The sequence below is a fragment of the Orbicella faveolata genome, unplaced genomic scaffold (assembly GCF_042242905.1).
Source record: "Orbicella faveolata isolate gen_17 unplaced genomic scaffold, um_ofav_v1 contig_25, whole genome shotgun sequence".
NCBI classification, from domain to species: Eukaryota; Metazoa; Cnidaria; class Anthozoa; order Scleractinia; family Merulinidae; genus Orbicella; species Orbicella faveolata.
Genome location: NW_028301553.1, coordinates 19,093,282 through 19,118,990, shown reverse-complemented (window position 1 = coordinate 19,118,990; position 25,709 = coordinate 19,093,282). Strand labels below are relative to the sequence as shown.

Here is a 25,709-nt window from a genome sequence, read left to right as displayed (position 1 = left end):
AACAATTTTACACATTATTAGCCTGATTAAAATGTACACTGTATTGTGTTATTCCCTAATATTCTGTTTATTTGTTTAGATCTCCTTTTAACTCTAATGTTTCCTAATTTCCCTTGAATCCTCAGTCCGACGTTTTCAATCACCAAACAAAAGCTTACATTTGTATAACTTGTAATGACTTCCTGTCTCACTTCAGTGCACTCATATAATATAATTATAGATTTAACCAAGCCTAAAAGTGGAGATCCTGAGCTGGGTTGTTTCAAGCCCGATTAAGCTAACCCAGGATAAGAAAGAATTTTGATTTGAGGTTTGTAACTTTGCGGTGAGGTTTTCTAAATATTGTTTGGCCTTCTGGTTTGAGTTTGAATAATCTCAACCTACCCAAAAAAGCAGTGAAAAACATTTGTATAAAAGAAACATTGATACTTCAGTTAACTTTTAATCCTGGGTTAGCATTTACCACCTTCCGAACAACCTAGCCTATACTAGATTACAACAAGTTAACCTGACATGAGCCTACAATCCAATTGCCAATTGAAAACCAGCAATTGGTCAGCTGTCAACTTTAAAAAACACATGACCTTGATGAGTTCTAAACTTGAGCCTGCAATATGGTCATGTGATACTGGACAGCAAATAACTTGTTTTGACAGTTGTCAATTGACCATAACATGGATTTCCAATATCAAAGAGGGATGCTATAAACAAAGGCTGCAGGTCTCTGTCAACCTATTAGCTGGAGTATGGCCACCACCTTATGCGACTCTGTCATCATCACAGTCGTGATCATCACTGTCATGCGTACGCATCTACAAGCAATACCACTAGTCATGATAACCATGAGAAAATCAATTCATGGGTTTTCTTTTCTTTCCTATATGAGTATTGCTGGCCCTTCAGGCTGCTGGAGCTCTGCCAATAATGTTCAACAATGATGAAAATACGCCTTTCAACTTTTGCCTTTTTCAACTGGTCCATTTAATTTTAACTATTCACAAAAAGTAACTCAAAACACTTTTACACACCTGACATTGTTGTCTGCATTCAGAGAGAATCCTGTGTAAACATATGAAATTAAAATCACTCCATTTAAGTGTTTAAGTGTTAAGAGTCAAAAATTCACAAAAAACGAAAATATAGCTTTTTGCCTCATTAAGTATGCAAAAAATATCTGGAAAATTGACAAAGTTCTTGGTATTCATATTGAAACAATTTACAAAACTAGAGCACAGGGTAAACTTGGCATAAGAGCTTTACTTTTCTTCTATCTAACAGTACGAAGTTTTAAATTTTTCAAGCATTTTGAAGGATTCTGTCGATCGTTGAAGAATTGCCTTTTCAAGCCCCTATGGAAACAGCAAAAATTGCGTAGTTTCACAGGCTTAAAACGCATCTTGGTATGTCCGATATGGAACTAAAACAAGTACTGTGCAAAAGAGTGTCGTTTGTACTATAGTAATATGGAAAAATTTCTGGGCAATCGAGGTTCACACAGGTAAAATACAAAAGTTTGCGACAGTCTCTTCTCAAACTTGCATGATGCGGTATGTTCAAAGAACTCTATTGTTGAGCACTCTAGCCCGTTTTTGTTCCATTTGTGCACCATGCTTTGTGGGTAATATACAAAAAGAGAGTTGATCCATGTTGTTATTACGACATTGTTTCATTATGTCACGCAAGGTACATAAAACTACAGAAAAAGCCCAAAATATAAGTTCAAAGTCACCCAGACTAAACACGCTACATGTATTATGTGACGCCAGTCACGTAATATATATTTTTAGTTAGCTCCAATTGAAATTTCTTGATTATTGAGGTTTAGACACTTGCTTATAATAGAGACATATCAGGTTTGTCTTTCCCGTTTATATACACTCGATTAGTCTGCAAATATTCGAAAGGAGACTGGTCTTTTAGAGTAAATTTTAGCATGTGTCTCGAGTTTGATCTTGATGGGAAACGAATTAATTAGACGCACTAAATGAAACGAAGAGGTTTTATTAACGTGATCCAGCTAGACCAAGGAAGCAGGTTTTCTTGAAAAATAGAGTAAGACTGTCTGATGTCTATCCCATGATTTGACCTCGGTTGGAATTTGGCCTACTCCAAACATTGTGCTTCTGCTGTGCCGACTTCAAATAAATTTGGCCCGGAAGTGCATGACAAAAAGCTATGAAAGATTCAAACGTCGAATTTAATTCAGTCGCGCAGAAGATCGGATGCAGCAGGATATGAATTCCCAGGGACGGCGGAGTCTTTTTTCAAGTGAAGGAGGGGTGGGGGGGGGGGGGGGAGGAGGTGGGTGGCTTGAAAACGAGCGGTGCCGGTGCAAGTTTGTAGAGGAGTCTAGGGGCATCCTCCCCCCAAAGGCATTTTAAATCTAGGGGCACGGAAATGATATTTTTGACATTCTCCATGGTGTAGTTCTCAAGAAAATCAACCTAGTGGATGAACTACAAAATGACAGGTACTTTTAGTGCATTTACAGCAATATATTTTGAAGGTATTGTGAGCTTGATACATCTTTTTCAGCCCTCCATGATATATCACGGCCTTAGTACTGACTGACCTGCGCTTTTACACAAGCCCCCCATGTGTGAGAAGGAAGCGCACGCTGCGGAAAGGTTAAAACTATGTAAACATGAAAAGTTTCCTACAGTTTTGGTACGAGGTTGTAGCTTTGTAAATTCTTGGTAAATCTGTAGTCAACCAGACTTTTTTCATTTTCTTTCCCTTCTTCTTTATTTCTTCATTTGTACCTCATACTAAAACAAAATAAAATGTCATCGTGGTAAAAAGTGGAGGGGAGGGACTTAAGACCCCACCCCAGCTCTGCCGTCCCTGGCTCAGTTTGGCACGTGCATGGCAGAAAGCTTTATATGAAATTAACTTTTGAGGGGTTCCGTTGACTGTCAAAGAATTCAAGCCCCTATGGAAATGGCAAAAACTGTGTAATTTTACGGGCTTAAAAGGTGTTTTAGTTTGCCCAATGTCGGGTCAAAATAAATACTTTGATTAACAAAAAAACCTAAAATGCAAATTTTGCATAATTCCTGGCGTTTTTGAGCTTGCTTTGGATAGATTTCCCAAATTTATCACCAAGGGACTATCACCCATTGACTCCTGGAGCTTTTTGCCAAAAACGTATTGTTTGGTCATTCAGAGATTTTCAGGCTGGATCTGGGCCACACATATAAGGTGGGGGTTCTGGTACAGTGGGCAGCAAGAGGGCAAAAACCGTCCGAAAAAAGCCCCCAGTCACTTCTCCTCAGACTAAAGCTTCGGAGAAGTAATTGGGGGGCTTTTTTCAGACGGTTTTTGCCCTCTTGCTGCCCACTGTGTCCAGAACCCCCACCTTATATGTGTGTGTAACGCAACAGAAAAGCGAAAAAGCTGGTCCATCGTTCGTAATCAATATGTGCGGATGTGCCCTTCACTTGTTTGTACAAAAATGCGCCACAAATTTTTCCTATTGGAGAAGTGCATGCTCAGTGTATACGCTGACATGGCTACCGTGAGATATTCGTCCGATGTTCTGCAAAGGTTCTATGGCCCAATACCGAGGGAGGAAAGAACAAACCTTCCCGAACCGTTGACACCTGAGTTTCACGCATTATACGATGGGTTCCAAATATCTCAAAACAATTTCCAAGAATGGCTCCGTGCGTGGAGAATGGATATATCCGAAAGGAACCCAAACAATAAAGATCTTTTGAGGTTCGCAAGAGAAAACTAAGAAAAGATCACGGATTTGGAAATCCAGCACTACTGTTACGTAAAAAGAGAAAGCGCTTTGCTTTTCGATCAGACCAAGCACAGAGACACAAAGCACTTTTGCATGCTGTGCTTGACCTTTTTTTCAAGAGCAGACTTGCTCGTGGATCACAAAAAATATTGCAACGGTGTGAACGGCAGGCCGACAAGGATCGTGATGCCAGAAGAGGGGGAAAACATACTTTCTTTCCAAAACTTCAAAAAACAGATGAAGATGCCTTTCATTATTTACGCGGACTTCGAGGCTCTTGTAAGAAAGATACAGAGCTGTGAGCGTGAGAGAATGCAAACAAGCTACACAGAGAAAACCGAAAGGCACGAGGCATGCAGTTACTCTTACCTTGTTGTGAAAAGCGATGGTGAAGTGGTTGGTTCAAACACGTTCAGGGGCGAAAACGCGGTGGGAAAGTTTTTAATCGACATTCTACAGGAAGAGGAGAAAATAAGAGAAAGTTTGGCCACAAAAAGCCGATTGATATGACGGCCAAAGACTGGGAAAAATTCAAAAACGCAAACGACTGCCACGTTTGTAACAAAAGTTTGATAAAAGGCGAATTCTTAGACTCAAAGCCCATCTGGGACCACGACACAGGGAGCTATTGCGGCCAAAGTCACAAAGGCTGTTATTACAAGGCGCTCAAAAAAATAAAATTTGTTGGGTCAAAAAGAGAAAGAAAAGAAAAAGACAAAATTGATGAATGGATTGCAGAAAATCAGGAAACATGTTTGTTCTGCGCAGAACCTTTACTTCAGAAAAAATTCAGAGACGCGGTAAAGGACCATTGCCACATAACTGGCAGGTTTCGCAGAGCCACGCACAGCGAATGCAATAAGAAATTGCGAATAAACCCAAAGATGGACCCAATACCAGTCGTATTCCACAACCTGAGGGGCTATGACGCGCACCACTTGATGCAAGCGATGTCGAAGCTGGAGAAAGAGGTGAAATGCGTCGCCAACAACATGGAGAAATACATCACATTCTCGGTCGGAGACCTGTGTTTCATCGACAGCTTGAACTTTTTGCAAGGAAGCCTCGATTCACTTGTAAGCGCAACACCGAAGGAGTCTTTGAAAATAACATCAAAGATTTCGAAAGGCAGTGACCTCCTTTACAAAAAAGGGATCTACCCTTACGAGTACATGGACTCAAGAGAAAGATTCGACGAGACGAGGCTTCCTGACAAAGAAAAGTTTTACAGCAAGCTGAACGACGAGCACATAACAGATGAAGAGTACGAGCACGCGCAGGCTGTCTGGGAGTATTTCGAATGCAAAACGCTGGGTGATTACCACGATCTTTACGTGAAAACGGACGTCGTGCTGCTGGTGGATGTTTTTGAGAACTTCCGAAACCTGTGCCTTGAGCAGTCCGGACTGGATCCGGCTAATTATTTCATGTCGCCAGGCCTTTCCTGGGACGCACTCTTGAAAAAGACTGGGGTCGAACTTGAGCTCTTCACAGACTACGAAATGCATCTCTTCGTGGAAAGGGGAATGCAGGGCGGAATCTCCATGGTGAGCAACAGGTACGCCAAGGGAAACAACCTGCAGGTACCAGGCTACGACCCCAGCAAGCCAAAAAAATACCTCCTCTATCTCGACGCAAACAACCTTTATGGATGGGCGATGAGCTTGCCTCTGCCAATAAGAGGTTTCAAGTGAAAAAGCGAGTTACCCACAGAGGAGGAGATTCTTGGTATGAAAGAAAAAGCGAAGAAGGGGTGCATTCTCGAGGTAGATCTCGAATACCCTGCAGAACTGCGAGTTTGGCGTCCATATAAGTAAGGTGTAAAAAAGTTTAAAGGAACTGGAAGGCCGTGTAGCCCAGAGCGAGCGCCCCAGCGCCCACGAACGCGAGTCCACCGTTTTTCTGCTGCTCGCTTGGCTGATAGAAATCTGAGAACTTGGGCTCCTTGGGGGGGCACCATCCGTTCGTCAGGATGTGCCTGGTTGTAGAGTTTGAAGGCGTAGTCCGTGTTGGTCATGTTCTGCTTAGCCTGCTCCTTTGTTTGCACGTTGGTCGTGACCTAGTCAAGAAGTTGTGCCCGGTCTCGCGTGTATTTGGTGTAAGCCACTTGATTAGCTTCGAGCGCTTTGTCGTGGCGCTTCTTTCCTTCAAGCGTGGCTTTGTCGCCCCCGCCAGATAATTGCCGCCGATAAAAGCCGTGGCGTTCAACACAGCCCCGCCAATCATGATCGCGATGCTCGCCATGGTTATATATTATCGGAAGATTTTTTCAAATCATTGATTTGAAACGCTGTCTGGAAGGATTTTCTGGTCCTCGAGGTACTTTTTGAGCGCAATGCTGCCCGCCATGACAGCGGTGAACTTCATGTAATTCATAAAGCTGCTGCTGGGATCGGAAGTGAAATTCTCTTTCACCGCCTTTTTTGCGGCCCAGCCGATGCCCGCGGCTAATCCCGTGAGAGTTGCGGCGTCAATGATGGTCTTGACAAGCTTCTTGTTGGACATGGCGCACTTTATATAAGGAAAGAGCGAAAGTTTAAAACAACATTAATTGGGGGGACCTGTCTTTTCAACTTCTGCGAATTCTTTGATTTTGTCTTCTATTTCAATTTCTCGCCTGACCTCTTGTTTCATTTTTCTCCGCCTTTCTGCCTCTTCAACAAGCACTTCGTCGGTAAGACGTCTCACCATCCTCCAAGTCTTGACGGTGAAATCGGCCCAAAAAAGCGTAATCCCTCCGATTGCTGCTGTATGGATGAGAACCTGCGCAAGGCTCGGCATTGTGATATAAATCACACGCAAATGTTCAAAGCATTTTTTAAAATCTTTTTGGCAGTGTCACGCGAGCAGGTTCTGGCTCAGGCGTGGGCTCCGGCGTTTTGAATTTGTCGAACGCGGGCTTGGCCATTGCCTTGAGCTCTTCACGTTTGTAATAGATCCCGAGCAGGGAAGCGCCAATGCCGCCAATAGCAATCCATTGGTTGGCGCTGAGGCTAAAAAGGCCGCCGCTCTTTGGGCTTTCACCTTCTGTAGTCGGGGCTGGCTCAGGGGCCGCTGTGGCGACTTTTTTCGCTTTCTTTTCCGCGTGATAAGCCTCAGCCGATTTCTTCTGTTCTTCCTGTGCCAGCCACCTTCTTTCGGCAACCATTTTTCCGGCGGCCACATGCTTGGGGTTTTTTTACGCACTGCGTGGTTGCAGTCGGAGTTGTTGCTTGCTGTGTGACATCAGCAGCAGGCGCTGCCTTGGTCTCTACCTGAGGCGCAGTGACGGCAGCAGGCGCACTCTCAGATTGTGCGGTTGACATTGAAGTGAACCGTATTATAAGCAAATGAAAAAAGTTTAATTGTTAACAATTTGGCAGCAAGACCTCAACAGTTGCTGATGATTGGTGACGAGTTATTCAGCAGTTGATGAGCCAGGTGCTTCATCAACGCCCTCAAGCGGATAGCCGTGTTCATCAGGAGAAGGGTGGATCTTCTCCGGCAACTGTGGACTAAAATCAATATTTTTTGTGGTGATCAGTGCCGCGTTAGCCGCGGCAAGAAAACGGCCGCACTTCAAAGCAAGGTTGCCGGCCAGATTGGAGAGCTCTTTGTTCAAGATGTAGTCGTTTCTGAGGTCTTTCTGATAAGCGTCGATGTCTTTGATTTTGACGGTCATTCCGACCACTTTGGTTGCAAGAAAAATGAAGCTGTCGATCAGGCTTTCTGTTGTCTTTGAGCCCACGTATGTCTCGTAGCGCTTGGTGAATTTCTCGACCTCTTTGTCGCTCGGGCGCTTCACCTGCTCGTGGGTCAGCTGCATTCCGATAGCCTCTTTGGCTTTGCCTGTGGACACAAGCACGGCCAGCTGCTCGCGAAGAGCAGGAATGTCAGGTCTGGGGGCGGTTGGAACAAGGACACCTGCGGGACCACCCAACGGCTCGGGCTCGGTTTGAAGAAGGTTCATAACATCTTCTAACGTGGCGTCTTCTCCAGCCATTGTGCAAGGGCTATATATACAGCTTTCATTGGTTTATTCAATTAACTTTACCCCGTACGGGTGGCGAAGCGCGAACACAAGATAAGAGAACTTTCGCTCTTTCAGCTTTGAAATCAATCCTCTGTACTCATCCGGGGAGAGTTCGCCAGCGTAATCATCGAAGATGGCTTTCATTGTCGTGGCCGAGTGGGTGTAAAAGAGGATGGTTGCCACGACATTCTCCTGGAAGGAAGATGTTATGCCGGTCAACTTCTGGGTCAGCGCTTAAATGATGATGCCAATATGCTGGGCAGAAAAGGCGAGATTCACCAGCTCGCCTGTGCACCCTTTCACATCTTTGGAGGCAGCGCAGTCGTCGAGGATTATGAGCGTGTTGGTGCCCACGAAAAGCCATCTCACGAGCTTCAACCACATTTCCATGTCATGCTGTTCGCAGACTATCACATCTATTCTTGGATCGTTTTTGCCAAGCCAGTGGTAGGTCTTGTTGTGTGTGAACGTTGGGCAGATGAGCACGATGTAGTTGAACTTTCCACAGGAAGGGCCGTAGAGCTGGTCCACCACGAACCTTGATTTGCCAGAATTTGTTGGCCCCACGATGAGGGCGTTGAAGGGTATCTTGCTTGGGTCCATGTTATATTCCCCCCTGTACATCAACCATCTGACCATTCATAATGTTTAACTGGGAGTCGGAGATGACGAATACGTGGCATTTTACGTCGCCTGCGTCTTTTTGGGGGGATTTTTTCCGCGCAATTTCCAGCTGGTCACCGTCCGTACTGTTCACAATACGCGTGCCGCTGCTGTGCATTTCTTGGTTAACCATGGAGCGCATATCAATCACAAGCCCGAACTTATCACCAGTGTAAAACTTTGTCATATCCATGTGCTCCGTTTTGTTTTTTCTTTTACAAACAGGTTGCTGGCCTCTTCCCACATGTCCTTGCCTTCGATGCCGTCGTTGTAAAGCATGTTGGGCGAGCCGTTGACTGTGACGCTTACTTTCGTCAGATCAGGGAAGATGAATTTTTCTGAATCTCTTTGGCCAGCAGTATATGGCTCTACAAACAGGAGGCGGAAGGCTTTAAGCGATGTTCTTTGGGCATTGACTCTGATGGCGAGCTTCTGGTCAATTTCTTTTTTGAAGGGCACCTCATTGTCATGCAACACGTGGTCGTAAAGGAACTCTTTTCCGTTGTAGTAAACGCTCTGCGCCTCGTCTGCCAGAGTCTTGCTGCGGATCATTTTGTACTCAAGCTGGATCTTGGTCAGCTTGTATTTCAGCTTGGTTGTGTCGGTGCCTTTGACCACGTGTTTTGCTTCGGCAAGGGTTACTTCGAACATGAGGTCGTTGTAAAAGGCCTGGTGGTAGAAAATACCGTGGTTGGTTAAGATCTGATGGTCCAGCCTGATCCGGTACTTGCTTCTGTACACGTCATTCAGCTTGTTTTCAGCATCGACGCCCGAGGTTTTCTTGTCTCCCGCGTTTGAGCGGATCTTACGCAGATCCTCGCTCTCAATCCCTTCGAGAATCCTGTTGTCTCGCTCTTCCTGCGAAAGGAAAAGGTCTTCAAAAGTTTTGTAGATGTCGTACCCAACCGTGTCCTGCAGTTTTGTTCCCACAAACTTCATGACCAGCCTGTCAACAAGCGCCCACGTGACGTTCTTTACGAGGAAGTTGTTGGCTTCCCCTCCAGAAAGGTCGAAGTCAAAGACAAGCACTAGCAAGCCCGGCACCAGAACCTCGTTCTCGTTCAGCTTGGGGACGTAAACGTACAGCTTACTTCCGGGGTTGGCTTCAGAGGGGGTAAAGGTGATTCGTTTCACCACGCGCTTGGCCTTCATGGCGTGCACGGTCTTTTCGCTGTATGTTGGGCAAAGGTTCTCTGGAAGAACTGACATTGTATAAAACACCGGCGATTATTTCTAATTTGAAAAATAATAGGCTTGAAATATATCGCTATGGCGGAAGGCGGTGGCGAATTTTGTCACGAAGACCCGGACCTTGACAATTGGCTTGACCACGACTCTGATGAAGGCGAACAAGAGGTTGACACAACCTGTCCTTTTCAGCCAGGCGTGGCGTCCACTCCCTACCAACCTGGCGACTGCTACCATGGGGGCCAACAAACGGAAATGAGTACTTTTCCTCACGAGCAGTCTGGCCTGCCTGACACTTCTTATGAAGAAACCCCTTTGTTAGGTGCAGAACGTGGTCAGCAAAGATCCTGGGACAGCAATGCCAATAATCCAACAACACCGACAATTACTGCCGTTTTGTTAATTTCGTGTTGCGGTGTTTTATCCAGAGCCGTGGGCTGAATTTTTTGCGCCGGTGGTTGTGCTTGTTGAGTTTCGGATGGAGCTGTTTTCCTTGATTCGGCTGTTGCAGCTTTGTGTATTGGGTTGGATGGATGGCTGTTGGGTGGGTTAATTTTTGACAGGCCGCCTGCCATGATTTTGAGCCCAGCTTTTTTTTGTCTCCGGGTTTACCTCGTTGTTCACACCAAGTTACATACCGGAGACCGCCTGTTTCAGCTTGTTCTTGTAACCGATTGTGCCCGCGGTGTTTATTATCATCTGCGCGGGCATGAGCCAGGCCATGGGGGCAACAGCGAGATTGAGCCTGACCTTCGCTTAGTCCACCGCGAGCTGGTACCTTTGCACGCTCGCAGCCAAGTCGGGCTGTCTGATCGCGTCTTCCATCAGCACCAGGAACTCACTCTGGGCTTCTCTTGCCCGACCGCCAGAGCCGAGAATGCTGCTGTGGACGTTGACTTGCGCGCCCAGGATGCAGTAAACGAAAGCCTCAATTGACTGATTTATTCTCGACAAGCCCGCCTGTGTCAAACCATTCGCGGTGTTTGGCGCGAACCAGTCCACTTGAGCATCAGAAGAGGCACCCGGCTCGATGTAATAAATCAAGTCCCCTTTTATCCCTTTGCCGCCTTCATTGTTGAATTTGTTCCATCCAGGGTATTGGTAGTCAGTTTTAGTTGCGCCTGACGCGTACATGTAAACACTTCATAGACTGTGGTTTGGCCCGTGCGTGTAACGGAAATTGCTCGAGGGGGGAATGCCGAACTCGTTGCATATCCTTTTGTACGAAGCGATGTCGTAATTGTTATTGTATTGGTTGAACGGCGGATCTCCGGGCAAAGCGCTCATGCTCTGAATTCCTCCTTGCTGGTACAAAATGCGCCTGACCGTGAAATATACATGGAATTTGTAGAAAGCTCTTATCTGCGGGGGAGATCCAGCCCGCTGTCAAAGATTTTGCGAGAAACTCCGCACCCCTGTGTCGTGCAGAAAACCGCGAAGTTGAGCTGTTGCGGCCAATATTTCATGTCAGGCCCTCCTTACCAGCGTTTTGATTTGACTGTAGAAGTGTGCCTGAGTTTGGTTTCTTGAAATATTTCTCGGAATTTTGTCGTGAAATATTGGTAAGGCGTGACGTAGATTTGGATTGGGGCGTCGAATATTTTCTTCAAGCTTGGCGCTTTACCGTCAAAAGGTACCGCAGGGATGGGCAGGGAAACTTTTGAACCAAGCGGAGCCAATTGGTAAGGAAAACCCCTGCTGTCTCCCAAACCAAGTGCTTCTTTCATTTCCGAGCTCCAATATTTTCTGTCTGAGCCGAAGACACTTTGAAACGAACCTTTGCTTTCTTTGAAGAACACCTCCGCGGTTACGTTTTTCTTCTCATTGATCATTGCTTGTGAAATGAACCTGCTTTTGTCCGCTTTTGGAAAGCGGTTTAAAAAGTTTGTCCATGCCTTTTTCTTTGCAGCATCTTCTTTTTTCAAAAACTTGGGATCATCAAACCCAGGATCTTGACGGATATCACTCCACATATTCGCTATATTAGTTGAACACAATTTTATTTGTTGAATATAAAATGGTTGTTCTCACCATCGTCACGCAACAGAACGGGCAGACTATCTATTTAGAAGACCCGCTCCCAGGAGCAAGCTATGTCAGACTTTTGAGTTGTTCTTTTTTCAACTCATGGCATAATATGATTCGCGTTGGCAGAATATTTTTTAAAGAAACAAATGCTGTGATTGCATCATCTCCTCAAGGGCATTACAATGTCGAAAGCATCGTAAAAGAACTGAAATCCAGTTTTGAATATTATAAGAAGACAGAAATATTGGCTGTTGAAACGAATAACCCCAATTCTGTTCTTAAAACTACAAACCGGGATACATCATCGACACTGAAAAAAATTTCGGTTGATTATGGTTTGGCCAATTTTCTAGGAATCGGGAGAGATATGAGGAAAGAATATATCAAAAAGCTTAACAGCCCGAGTTGCTACTTTATCCACTGCGATCTCATCGACTCGACAAAAAACTTTTTGAATGTAAAGAAGTCAGACCTTCTTGCCAAGGTTGCCATCAGAGGAAAGCCTTATGAAAAAGTCAGCTATAACATGGACTCATCGCAAAATGCTTTCCGTGACGCTTCTACAGACAAGTTTATAAATAGGATCACGATTAGTGTCAAAGATGAAAATGGCAAACTCTTTGATTTCAAGGGCCTCCCGCTTCTTTTTGAATTAGAGTTAAATTAAATTTCAATATATATACGCAATGTCTTTGGCAAATCTGTTGCCACCGAGCGTGCCGCCTGCTGAGAATGAAAGAAGAATCTATCCAAGCCTTCCCAAAACGATGAATGCCGAAAATTTCCGGCTAACTGAGATAAGCAGAATTGAAAAAGAAATATCTGCTGAGGTCGAGCATTACAGGCTTGTGTTGAAAAAATACAAAAAAGCCCGGAAAGCACTTCATTATTCCCTGGTTGGCCTTGGCGCCTTCACGGCAGTTCTTTCTTCTGGAGCTGTTGCAATATCACTCACCGGTGTTGGAATTGTTGTCGGCACGCCTGTTGCCGGGATTGCCACTTTATCTGGCGCTGTTTCCACTGGCCTGTCCGTTGTCAACAAGAAGCTTGAACGCAAAGTCAATAAGCATTCGAGAATACATTCTCTGGCAATTGCAAAACATGGCTCGATTAACCTCGCCGTCTCACAGGCTCTTAATGATAATCGGGTTTCTGACACGGAGTTTCAACTGATCACACGTGAAATGCAGAAATATCGCCAGCTTAAAGAGACTTTACGCTCGAACTTTGCTCGAATACAAACAAATCCGATCCAGCCAGATATTGAAAAAATAAGAAACCAGGTTCGGGAAGAATATAGAAAAAAACTTGCGGATTAAACAGCTGATTTGAACTAAATTTTGAGTGAAAAAACAGAAAACTCTCTCTTTGTCTTATCAAAAACAGGTGATTGTGTTACGCCGCATTACCTTCACGCGTGACGTTGCGTGACTGGGTTACGTTACTGTCACGCGTCACGTTGCGTGACAGGTCACACAAAAAAGCAAAACCCTGTCGGGAGGTGCTTGTTGCCTGTTCTTTTGCCTAGCCCCGGCTAGGACTTTTTGTACCGCTGACAAGGCGGCTGTCCTGTTTTACCTCCGGACGAGGTTTGAGGTCCCGAGGGACCTCTGAGCACCTCCCAGTCTCCACTGGGCTGGGGCGGGTTCACCCGGGGTTGTCACCATGGACAGTCTCACCCCATACCCCTGACAAGCGCCTGTACGTGCCGTATTAGGAATCAGAGGTGGCCACCCTCACATCCCAAAGCACCATCATTTGCTCGCTGATTTTTAGTATAACTACTCAAGCTATATACATTGATCCTGTCGCCAATCCTTTCACTTGTGGTGTGCTTCTCTGTCCTTTGCCTAAATGCGTTGGTTTTTACACATACGCATGCGCTTTTGGGTGGCGAGATGATGTCATGCACTTTTCGTGGCAAGATGTTGTCATGCTTGAGCTATATTTAGAGCTTGCCTGAATAAATTATATCCCAACAACAGTTCTGAAGGCCAAAATGCTTGTGCTGTTCCACGCTATTTGCTTTATTTTCACAGAACTTGCTACGCCTGTTTGGCAGAAAGAGGTCAGACAGATAACATATCAAATCGTTGAAGCCATGCGAGAAGCAGAGGAAACTTAAACAGGCTCGATCAAGGCTCTTGTTCAAAAATATTTCATGTTACGAGCGATTGAATGCTGCGATCGAATCTTGCTGTTTTCTCGTTTCCTCCTGCTCGCTTCACTTCGGCAGCTTCTGTGGTGAAAAAATAAGTTACAGTGCGTTGACTGAGCGTATTTTTCGGTGAATTCTGTTCTGGTTCGTTTTTTCGGCCCAAACAAAAAATCTTGAGTTGTCCTCCATGTTTTTCTGTACTGCTCGTCCAAGGAGCCTGGGGAATATTTGGTTCCAGTCCTCTGAGAAAAATGTCACGCAACTTGCCGATTTCAAAACAAAACTTTTGCTTCGAACGAAGGTTTGTCGCCGCCTTTTTCGCTAACGCTCTCTGCCAAAAAGGAACCACTCGTGCCAGTCATAACCATCCCCAGAGCATACTTTTAAAAAATTCTTGTACTCGGGGGTGGCTTCTACGAGAGGTATCATCGGCTGTCTTAGCGTTGCTTTATGAACAATTCCCTCCTTTTCGAAACAGGGTAAACAACACTCTTCAAAATAACAGTCCAGATATTCTGAACAAATAACCATCGGCACAATCTGCTCCCTGTATTGACAGAAAGGCAGTTTTAAAATATTCTTGTGTACCTTGTCCCACCCCACTTCCTTTTTTTCCTTTATTTTTAACGCTACGTACTCCTTGAGAATCATCTCACGAAGCTCTGGAGGGAGGTTTTGAATGGCCTCTGAAAGTCCACAGGCAGCCATGTCGGCGTATACACTAAGCATGCACTTCTCCAATAGGAAAAATTTGTGGCACATTTTTGTACAAACAAGTGAAGGGCACATCCACGCATATTGATTATGGACGATGGACCAGCTTTTTCGCTTTTCTGTTGCGTTACACACACACACACATAAGGTGGGGGTTCTGGACACAGTGGGCAGCAAGAGGGCAAAAACCGTCCGAAAAAAGCCCCCCAGTTACTTCTCCGAAGCTTTAGTCTGAGGAGAAGTAACTGGGGGGCTTTTTTCGGACAGTTTTTGCCCTCTTGCTGCCCACTGTGCCAGAACCCCCACCTTATATGTGTGTGGGCCAAATTAGCTCCAATCTACTCAAACGGGCATTTGTAACATGACAGCATGCCTTTCTTTCCACTAGCATTGCGTTTTAGAACATTTTTGTTCAGGCATGCGCAGAAATCAAAATTTTGAGTTTTTGGACGAGAAAGTGACCTACGTCTTTAGGCTTTTCAATTTTTTTTATTTATTTATTTTTTTCGCCTTTCCTTTTTCTCCTTTTTTCTTTTTGCTGCAGTGATTTACCTTCTACTGGGCTTGCTTCCAGTTTAAACCATTCTGAGAAAGCATCATCGAGACAGGCAGTTTTGCCATGGAGTAGCCACATGTAGGGGCAGGAAATTTTGCTCTGAGTTTTTCACTCAACTTTTTGAGCATTTTTGTGCATATCTCAGGCTCCATTGGGCTGATCACTCTGATCTGGGTATCATTGGAAAGATCTTTTCCTCCTGCAGAAGTTGAGCATAGATGATGCCAATTTTGGTCAACGGTGATGACGTCAGAAGTGGAAGAAAGGCCAAGGCTCATCATGGTCGGTTACGGCCGAGACAGGAGTCAATGGGTTAACTTTTGGTCTTCTTCAATCAGTATTTGGAACAAAAAATCTGGCCAGTAAGAACACGTGCCAGCAAACACAAACGTTTTTAAGGCTAGGTGAACTTATTTGCATAATTGACGAAAATTGAAAAGTCTCTCTATAGAACGGACTACTCGAAATATTCCTAAGAAAGAGGGAAAATCGATGATTAAAGTGACAACCATTTACATAACACATTATCCCCTGTCATATTTTTCGGCTCAACCCCTGTAAAAGGCACCGCAAAAGCTCTCGCGGTGGACCTTTTGAAGATTAACTCCTAAGATGTACATCGAGAACTCGCGTTAGTTTTATGAGTTTCCGTGTATGCCGTGTAGCGCGACTTGGCTTCGGCGTGCTCTTATACCGTGCCGAACTGAATTCATAGCCTGCTGCATCAGCTGCTGTTGCTAATATTTGCAGCATTTAAAATGGCCTTCAGTAAAGCAAGCGTCTTCTGATCTTCGCGACTGATTGAACTCAACATTTGGAATCACTGCTGTTCTCTTGTCACTGCTACTGCCGGGACAAATTTATTTGAGGTCGGAACGGCAGAAACGCGATGTTTGGACTAGACTGAATTCCAACCGAGGTCAGATCGCGGGATCATAGATTTCAAACAGAAAACTTGATTTCAAACAAGAAAACTTGCTTCCTTGGTCTAGCTGGATCACGTTAATAAAACCTCTTCGTTTCATTTAGTGCATCTAATTAATTCGTTTCCCATCAAGATCAAAATCGAGACACATGTTAAAATTTACTTTAAAAGACCAGTCTCCTGTCGAATATTTGCAGACTAATCGAGTGTATATAAACGGGAAAGACAAACCCTGATATGTCTCTATTATAAGCAAGTGTCTAAACCTCAATAATCTAGAAATTTCAATTGGAGCTAACTGAAAATATATATTGCGTGACTGGCATCACGTAATACATGTAGCGTGTTTAGTCTGGGTGACTTTGATCTTATATTTTGGGCTTTTTCTGTAGTTTTATGTACCTTGCGTGAAATAATGAAACAATGTTGTAATAACGACATGGATCAACTCTCTTTTTGTGTTTCCCACAAAGTATGGTCCACAAATGGAACAAAAACAGACTAGAGTACTCAACAATAGAGTTCTTTGAACATACCGCATTATGCAAATTTGAGAAGAGACTGTCGCGAACTTTTGCATTTTACCTGTGTGAACCTCGATTGCCCAGAAATTTTTTCCATATTAGTTTACCTTGTGTTCTAGTTTTGTAAATTGTTTCAATGCGAATACCGAGAACTTTGTCAATTTTCCAGATATTTTTTACATATTTAATGAGGTAAAAAGCTATATTTTTGTTTTTAGTGGATTTCTTGAAGACTTTAAATTCTAAGAAACTTGGAATAATATTTTCGAAAGTAGCTCCCTAAAAGTGTTCTTCTTAGGCAAAGCTTCAGGATTTTCGATTTTTCTAACCTGGCCAGCCATTCTCGATATTTTCAGTCAGTGACTCTTAAGTGCACGCTACGGTACTAACTGGGGACACTGAAACAGGCAAACAAAAATGAACAGAAACTTGTTAAAAATCCCAACTGGTGGAAAGCTGACTGGTTGGCTATTTATAAACCAAAGCCAAAACTACCAAACACAAATCTGTCTAGTGGCAGGAAGGAAGTTTATGTCCACTGTACTTTACTTTGAGAGTGTTGCCAAAAGACAGCATAAAAATAATTTTATCACTTGGTCCACAAATTAGTTTCTGAACAATCTACATTTATTGTTACCTTTCTCAGTGACCTTTCACAGTATTAAAGGCAAATAATATTTTGTACATATAATCATTGAATATAAGCATCCGCTGTTATTGACACACTTACAACTGTCCCTCAACATTTCAAAGACAGAATCATTGGATAGATGACAATGTCCCAAACAGGGCTATAATATTTTAGTGCATGATTTGAGCAGTCAAAACTACATGGAGCCCTGCATTAGAATTTTCTCTGCCTGTCTTTCAAACACATCAAAACAAGAAGGTTAATTTGATAATAATCCTCCTTTTGATGATAAAGAGAAACTAAATAAGGAATTTTTACTGTAAGAATAACACTCACCATAGTTTTGTTCAACTGTTACACAATTACATATCTAAGTTATTTTAGAGTGGACAAATACTTACACCATAATCTTTAGTAAGTAATTGTATTTTCTGTAAGGAACTGTATTGAGTATTGTATTGCCAGCATAAGTGACCCGTATTGTAAGTAACGTAAGTATTGTAGAACTGTGTTTTGTAAATTAAAATTATTAAAAAAAAAAAAAAATCTTAACCCATGACAACATTGTTATCATCCTCAGAAAAAGATTGAGTAAACAACTGCAAGACCTGATTACCTTTTAAGTCGTGTGCTGACTTTATGTTCCATTATCAAGGCATCTGTAGATGGTGTTTGTCCACTAGGAAAGAGAGAGATAATGTTTATAAACTATAAGTCTCGAATATGTGTGAAGGCAATAGTTCTTAATATTTTGTCATGAAAAACATTCAATGTAGGGAGATACAATTACATTATTAATAATACCTGGTCTTTATTGGTTCTCCAGGACTTTGTCTTCCAATCTGATCAAGAATTTCCTATGGAACCAACCACATAAACTGAGCATTTAAAAAAAAACATTTGATGTAATCACATCCTTCTATGGCAACCCTTATGACCCACTTGATGGACATTAGTCTAGTGGTGCCAGACAAACAAGTGAATTGTGGCTCAGAACAGCCAGCCGTACCATACTGTACCGTACCATACTGTACCGTACCATACCATACAATACAATACTGGTTTAATGTGAATATACACTTTAGCTATGGTGGTGCACTACAATAGTTCACCAGCTAAAATTGCTAAACTTTGTCACCTTTAGAAAATAAATTGTATTAGGTTAAAATTATTGCATGGTACCATATGTATTGTAATGCCATTTTAAAAAGGGAAACTGTTAATAAAAAATAATGATATTTAAAACAAATAAGTTGATGTATCCATATTTCCAATATTTGATGTGATCAAAGGTCATTCAAGATGAGATGGTGGGCCCTAAGGCATTATTCCCAGAGGGAAAACTCTGACGTCTACTAATCCATGAAAACTTAATACTCCCCTGTGCCTTGTGTTCCGACAGCATTTTGTATTCTCCTATACTTGCTACGAAATCCAAGGAAGGACTTCCAACTTCTGAGTTCCGACTTACAACTTCTGAGTTCTGACTTCTGAGTTCTGACTTCTGAGTTCCAACTTCCGACTTCTGACCTCCAAGTTCCAACCTCTGACTTCTGACTTCTGAGTTCTGAGTTCTGACTTCCACCTTCTGAATCCAAAATGATTTCTGACTTGCAACTTATTACCTTGGAAATTGAGTCAATCTTAACCAAATCAGAATCTTATAAACTCTTGTTCTTATGCCATCATAGGTTGATTAAGAATGCATTGGAATACAATGTTTATCACAATTCCATAGTAATTCATTCACATCTATCACGACGTTTATTACAATGTTTATCACTGTTGTTTGTGTCATATATTCTTAACCAAATCAGACTTCAGGTTTCGAGCCAGATTTCAATATTGTATTACCGGTATAATTGTGTCTCGCTAAGTTAGTGTTAAGCTATTGTATTTGGGGTCAAAAATCTTCTTGGACACCAAAAATCTGTAATTTAGACCCCTAAGTGAGATGATGAGCATCCCGTCTCAAAAGGGAGCTCCTCTCTGCCCTGAGCACTATTTCTGCACTAATGCCAAGCAATATGTAGTTAAGAATTCATATTTCTGATGTTTAAAGGAGCTCAGTCACATGGTGAGACTATTTCACAAGTTTATTTACTTAGTATCAGTAATAGCCAATAGTAAGCAATAGCAACAGTAAGCAATAGTATCAGTCAAAATTCAGTGGTTCTCCAGTGCTGCCCAATGAGAAACATATCGCACAACAGGATGTGGTATTATTTACATCATAAGGTGACGGACCATTATTTTCTTTTAAGGGAGAAGGGGTGGGAATTTTCTGGGGCATGAAATTTTTTCCTCACAATTCAGTTGTGCATGCTTTTTTTGGTGGGCAGTAGCTTGGTCAAAAATCTTTTTAACATTAAAAAATCAAAACTGAACTGCAGTCTCTCCATCTGAGTTTATAGCAAAATTATGCAGAAAATTCTCAGAAGAGCAACAAGATAAAGCAATTTTTTATTTAATAATGTAGAATGAAGGGCTAGTGAAGTTTTCTCTTGACCAGAGAAAAGCAATTCCAAACACTAAGGATTGCACATGCTGATACACACATTATAAAGGTGGGAAGACTAAATGTGACTAAACTGTGTATAAATAAAATAAGCATCCATATGTAATGGCACTACATAATTTGTTAGTTTCAGTTCACTACGATCTTTGTTTGGCGACACCTTCGATTCAATACCATTGCGTTGCCAACATGGTTCGCACACAAATAGTATCTGTTCCTAGTTTCTCAGTGAAATTAGATTCACATAACAAGTAAGTAAATGACCCCCAATGCAGCTTAACACTAACTTACCAAAACATAACTATCAAGTAATAAAATCTGGTCCCATTTCCAGGGAAATAAATTGCACGTCGGAGATTGATCATTCAAATTTTGAAGTTGGAAGTTGGAAGTCGCAACTCAGAGGTGGAAGGTTGGAAGTCAGAACTCAGAAGTCAGAAGTTGGAACTCGGGACTTGGAACTCGGAAGTCAGAAATTGGAGGTCGCAACTCAGAAGTCGGAACTCAGAAGTCAGACCTCTGAAGTCCGAAGTCCCTCCTCGGCTTTCATAACTTTCACTTGTGTTTCTATAGATTTGTAGAAACACAAAAAGTGGCATCAGAATCCAGATCAATTTTCCAGTGCTTTTTCTATCATACCTTGCAGATTGAATCAAAGGGCTCTTGGAGCCAGCTCATTCATGTAATAGCTAACTTGCATTATGCTCTTTTGGTATGAAATATTGGTACAGTTGAGCCTTGTCTATTTGAGCCCTCAAGGGAAACAGCAGTTCATAATAGCAGGGGTTAAGTGCAAATAAATATCATTATTCTTCAGCACCTGTGTGATAAAAAAAAAATAGCTATATTCCTCATGGGAAGTGGAAATTCCAGAGGGTGGACACAGGTCAGACAGTCCCCCTCTCTCTCTCTCTCTCTCTCTCTCTCTCTCTGGGAGACTGGGCATTATCTGGGACCACACATTGTTGCTCCATTCCCACGAACACCAAAACCTCACAAGTCATTTTTAACTAATTGTTGTTGACAGAAACTTTGGGAAGATTTAAGGTAAGCTTGGGATGGATTGGGCAACCAATGTGAGCTATGATTGGTCGATTGTTGCCTTTGGAAACCATTGATCAATCATAGCTCATGTTTAGTATCCAAACCATCCCAGAAATGTTAGTGGCAAAAGCTGAAACTCAGTCTCCCTTAAGTTTCTGTCAAGGACAATAGGGTTCTTAAGGTGGCTTACTACAGTTTTGATAGATTATAACAGCCCAACTTTTAACTCTTTTCAAAAATGTTCCAAGATGTTTTTCCTTTCTCTATTTACTGTTCGCTTAAGTCTTTTACCATTCTATGTGACACTTTAACAATTAAATGTCAACAAATCGCCAAAATGAACAACTGAGTACCTAAGAAGAGACTGGGCACTAGTAGGTTAAATTACGTTTTTTCTCACAATCTACCCTTATGACCCCACTTCAAAATTTCAGGAATAAGAAATTGGCTCTGATTTAACATTCATACAAAGTAAAATAAAAATCTGTAAGAGAGATTTTTTCCAAACTAAGAAAATGTGAGATCAAAAATAGCTCAAAATCTGTCTTACAGATGTTTTTAAAATTTTGCGTTTAAAGGTGATTCACCCCAACAAATCAACCGTGAAAATTTCATCATGGGTTTTATGGGAGGTTTTCGAGCAATCCTTAATCAAAGACTAGCTTTTACAACCTTGGACGAGAATTCAATTGCGCATGCCCTTTATTTAAGCGCCCACTCATGTGACGCCATGTATCGCATGAGAGAAAGCAAGAGTAAATTAGGGCTCTTTTACCGGTTATTTATAGAGCTTTTTCGTCATATTCTTTTGGCCCTAGGCTTAAACACATGTTTGAATGGAGTTTGAAACTATTTCTAGGTATACCAAAGTGATTAACGCCTTTCAAATCCTCAAGTGGTTTTCGTTTCTTCTTAGGGTTACGTACGTCATTTTTGCATGCCCGATTAATACTGATGTATGGCAGGCAATCATAGCGTGCGCTACTGAGTCTCAGAAAAACTGTAGTAAGCCACCTGAAGAGTAACAAAGATGAAAGTGTCCAAAAATCGGATCATGTTTCTTATGGGGGACCTTGACCAATATATTGGTCGATACTTGACCGGGTATCAGTCAATACTCAATCAAGTATCAGGCAACATACCACTTGCCACTCGAACAACACACGTTAGCATTGACCAATAGCCCACTTAATGATGCTCATGGCGTTGGTTGACGTATCGACCATGATACAGTCAGTGGTATATTCGCCAACTATCAGTTATATGTCAGTCAACGTTGGTCACAATCTGGGTCAATACCACGGCACGAAAAATTGGATTTACTCTAAATTTGATCCTGATCAAAGTCGAGGTCAAATATGATCATAGCTTTGATCCAAACTTTGACGTGCGTCAAATGTATGTCAAAACTGTCATGGCTTTGCCGATACATTTGATCCATGACAAAGAAGAGGGCAAATGTGATGTTAACTTTGACTCCACCTTTGACTCACGTCAAAGGAGGAATCAAATATCTTATGGATTTGCTATACATTTGATCCCTGTTAAAGGTGAGGTCAAACATGTCAATAACTTTGACTTAAGTTTTGACGCGCGTTAAAGGCGTTCAAAGACACCACGGCTTTGCATACCTTTGATCTCTTATGTCAAAGGCGTTCAAAGACACCACGGCTTTGCATACCTTTGATCTCTTATGTCAAAGGCGTTCAAAGGCGCCATGGCTTTGTACAACTTTGATTCTACGTCATGTCATGTCAAAGGCGAGGTCAAATATGGCCATATCCTGCGGCACCTCTTTTAACACCCTAATAGCCTGCGTTTTCGTATTTTTTTCTGTTTTGACGATTAAATGAAAGCTTGCTTTCTTGCCAATGTGTATTTTTGTAATAAAAAAGTTTTCACTTGACCTGGAGGTGGCACAAGAAAACAGCTCGAAAACAGCGGGAAAAACGCGGCTGCCAACAGCTTCCCACATTTTTCTGGCCAATGAGCAAGAGACTAAAGGTCAACGAAGTCGGCTGTGAGGAAAGCAGACATTTTTCTTCACTTGGCTTCATTATGGCAGATCGGGTGAAATTTTCATTGTGTTTTGGACCAGGAAAGGTAAGTTTTTGAATTTTGTTCATTTTTTTCAATGTTCAGAGAATAACGGAGTTGAAAAAGTAAATTAAACGCAGCAATGGCTACATAAAGGAATAAAGAGCTATGAATTGCGTATATTCATAGTAGGACAGATCCTCGGCGAAAACATTTTGGTCAAAGATTAATTGCACTTGACTGAATCTCAGTTCATCGGCAAAGCTCTTCGTTAAGAAAAGACAAGACTTTATTTTCAATTCACATATACTTATTTACAAAAGTTGACAAAGGTAATATTTTTTCCTTACTCAGTCAAGTCTTGTGCATTAAATTGAAGTGTCCGTCATAGCATAGATTTTAGCATGATCAGTGCTTGAAATAAAGTTAACGTAACTTAATAATTAAGCTTAAACTTAACCCTATCTTCGTATAAATTGTTGTGCACAATGCCTCTGGTAATTTCTGAGCTTAAGCAATTCCCTTGAGAGAAAGCTCATGTAAATGTAAAGGAAATTTGCATTGAAGGAAAAACTCTGTCAGCCATGCATGACAAACCATCTTGACCTGACTTAATTATTATATTAATTATACCATTGAAAGAGTTGTTGACTCTGAAAATTTAATCTATGGATAAGTTTTTGCTGTCTCAGCTACCACTCTATTGAAAAAAGCTCTGTTTGTTGCCACAGTTGAAATTATGATGATGTTTGTTCATTGATGTTGATAAATGACTTCACTGGTGTGAATTTAACAAATTGAATGTGGTTTAGCGTGGTCTGCACTCTTATTGACAATGATACGCATCATCACAGTGGCCAAAATGTTGTGGACTCGTGAAACACAGCCGAGTGAGTCCACAACAAATTTTGACCACTGTGATGACAATCAGTTTGCGAGATCAGTAGCAACTGTAGTAAAAATATGTTTTGATATTTGTTGTATCAGGCTTATGGAACTCCACTATCTCCTGGCCTCAACATTTAAGGACATTGAGTGAGGAAATGTTGTCTTTCTTATGAGACAAATACATCAACTGGCTCACCTGGAGGAAAATTAAGAAATTAAAATGTTGTTGAAAACATGCAAGGGATGGGAATCTTTTTGGTAAATGAATCAAAGTTTGCAACCCAGTCTCAGGAAATGTTGGTTTTTGATTGGTAAAGGCTGAGTTTTGCATCTAAATTTTGTGTGGTTGTCTGCAATATCAACTGTTTTGGTTTGGCCATCAGGTTTCCAAACCAAATTTTTTCAAGCAAAATTAATAATATGATTAATTCATAACTATTGATGGGATCAGTAGAGAATTTAAGGTGTAGAGGATTTGATAATAACTTAGTAAAAGTAATTGACAAAGACCTTCATTTGCTTTACTCAATTTAAAATTTTGTTGGCAAATTTGTCTGGATAATGGCCATTTCCCTCTATGAGATGCGGCTGCTGGGAGTCATAGTGGTTTTATTCATCATCTTACACTGGATTTTTGTTTCAATGAATGCAACAGCTATGCGATTCCATGCAGGCATGTCTCATGTTAAATTATTTAATTTCAGGGATTTTTTTCAGTGGAAAAAAAGTGTACAAGTAGTTGCTAACTGTTGATATGTTTATATGCTCCTTTTCACATATGATCTACAAGGAAAATAAGGAAAAAGATAACACTACTGATCATGAAGAGATCTGTGGAAATTACACAGGAACAGCAATATTCCCAAAGGTGTGTGTATTCCTCATTTCTTGTCACAGTTTATGTCAGATTTGTTGGTTTTTTAGATTGCTATTTTGCAACCATAAAAGATCTTTGTTGTGAGATGTCTGTAACAGACAGGCAGACAGATGGACTGGTAAACTGGCTTTAAGCTTTTTGTTTATTTGTGCCAAGCTGTGCACTTTTAAAATGACCCCAAGTCTTTGTTCTCTTATGAAATTCTAGCTGGGGATAAGCCCTTGTTCAGCCGGTGAAATCAGCTTGTTAAACTGGCTCTTAATGACATATCTGTGTGACCAAATCTCTAAGTAGAATGGGTAGAAATACAAAAAAAGGCTACCAATTGAGTCCCCTCTTCTATCCTTGACTCATGCATTTCTCTGAAAAGTGTCATGCACTCTGATGAAAATATTTGTCCACAGACAGTACCAGTTCCCAGATTAGCAAACAGTTTTCTTAGAGCAAAGCTCAAGGAAAACCGTGAGTTTTGAGGAGCACATTTGAATGCCAAAGACATATATCCTTACATATTTTTAAAGTCAAAATATGGAGCTATTGTGTTAATTATCCTCAGTCAAGTATATTACGCAACACACTGGATCTTTTGAAAATGAGGAATATTACTCATATTTTGCCCGGTTTTACCTGGGGCATATTTGGTCACGTGATGCGTTTAGACCAACCGCGTGAGCGAAGATATGTTTATGGACTACACACAAGACTATTTTCACCGTTCTTTTGTTAGTGGACTGAGTTTAAGATTAAAATTCCAAATCTGCGGTAACATTAAATACATATTTGCTATTGACAGAAGCACAAACTATTCGGAGGAGTAATGATCTGATTGGTCACGTTTTATTAATGTGATATTAGCAAAAACCATGGGTTAACTTTAAGGAATAGAATGCCAAGATTCACCCTTAATATTCATTTCCAACGTTTTTGCCTGTTTGCTTCTGTTTAGACAAATGCCGACAAGCAATGGTTGACAGGATGGACTTATCCAGTGAAGATGCATTGATTAATTTCGTCAACGCCTTAGACTCTGTCAAAATGTGTCTTCCCTGGCATTGACCCCAACAAGGCAGTTTAACCACTTTGATGAGAAAGAAGTGGAAAACATTGTATTCCATTCCACTTATAATGCAAGAATTAGCAAGTGCAAACAGCAGAAAAGGACAATTGCCAAAACATTAGGAGTTCCATGCAACGGACT

The 25,709-nt window shown here is 41.8% G+C and overlaps 2 protein-coding genes across 4 annotated transcripts in view; both read right to left on the bottom strand.

The window, feature by feature from the left end:
- The window catches only part of LOC110065573 (nuclear factor related to kappa-B-binding protein-like), a 173,532-nt gene that overhangs the window by 69,427 nt on the left and 78,396 nt on the right, over positions 1-25,709 (bottom strand). For all 3 annotated transcript variants that reach the window (XM_089293603.1, XM_089293602.1, XM_089293604.1), the window contains exons 7-9: positions 17,952-18,004; positions 17,764-17,826; positions 1,029-1,059 (exon numbers count right to left, since the gene is read on the bottom strand). In XM_089293603.1, coding sequence (XP_089149729.1) covers positions 1,029-1,059; positions 17,764-17,826; positions 17,952-18,004 — 147 coding nt within the window. The remainder of the gene's footprint in view (positions 1-1,028; positions 1,060-17,763; positions 17,827-17,951; positions 18,005-25,709) is intronic.
- Positions 8,603-9,647, bottom strand: LOC149109270 (uncharacterized). The gene has a single exon (XM_089293606.1). It carries the CDS (start codon positions 9,630-9,632, stop codon positions 8,607-8,609), a length of 1,026 nt encoding a protein of 341 aa, XP_089149732.1. The 5' UTR covers positions 9,633-9,647; the 3' UTR covers positions 8,603-8,606.

Coding starts and splice junctions, on each gene's coding strand:
- LOC149109270 (XM_089293606.1), bottom strand. CDS start 9,632: ATGTCAGTTCTTCCAGAGAACCTTTGCCCAACATACAGCGAAAAGACC.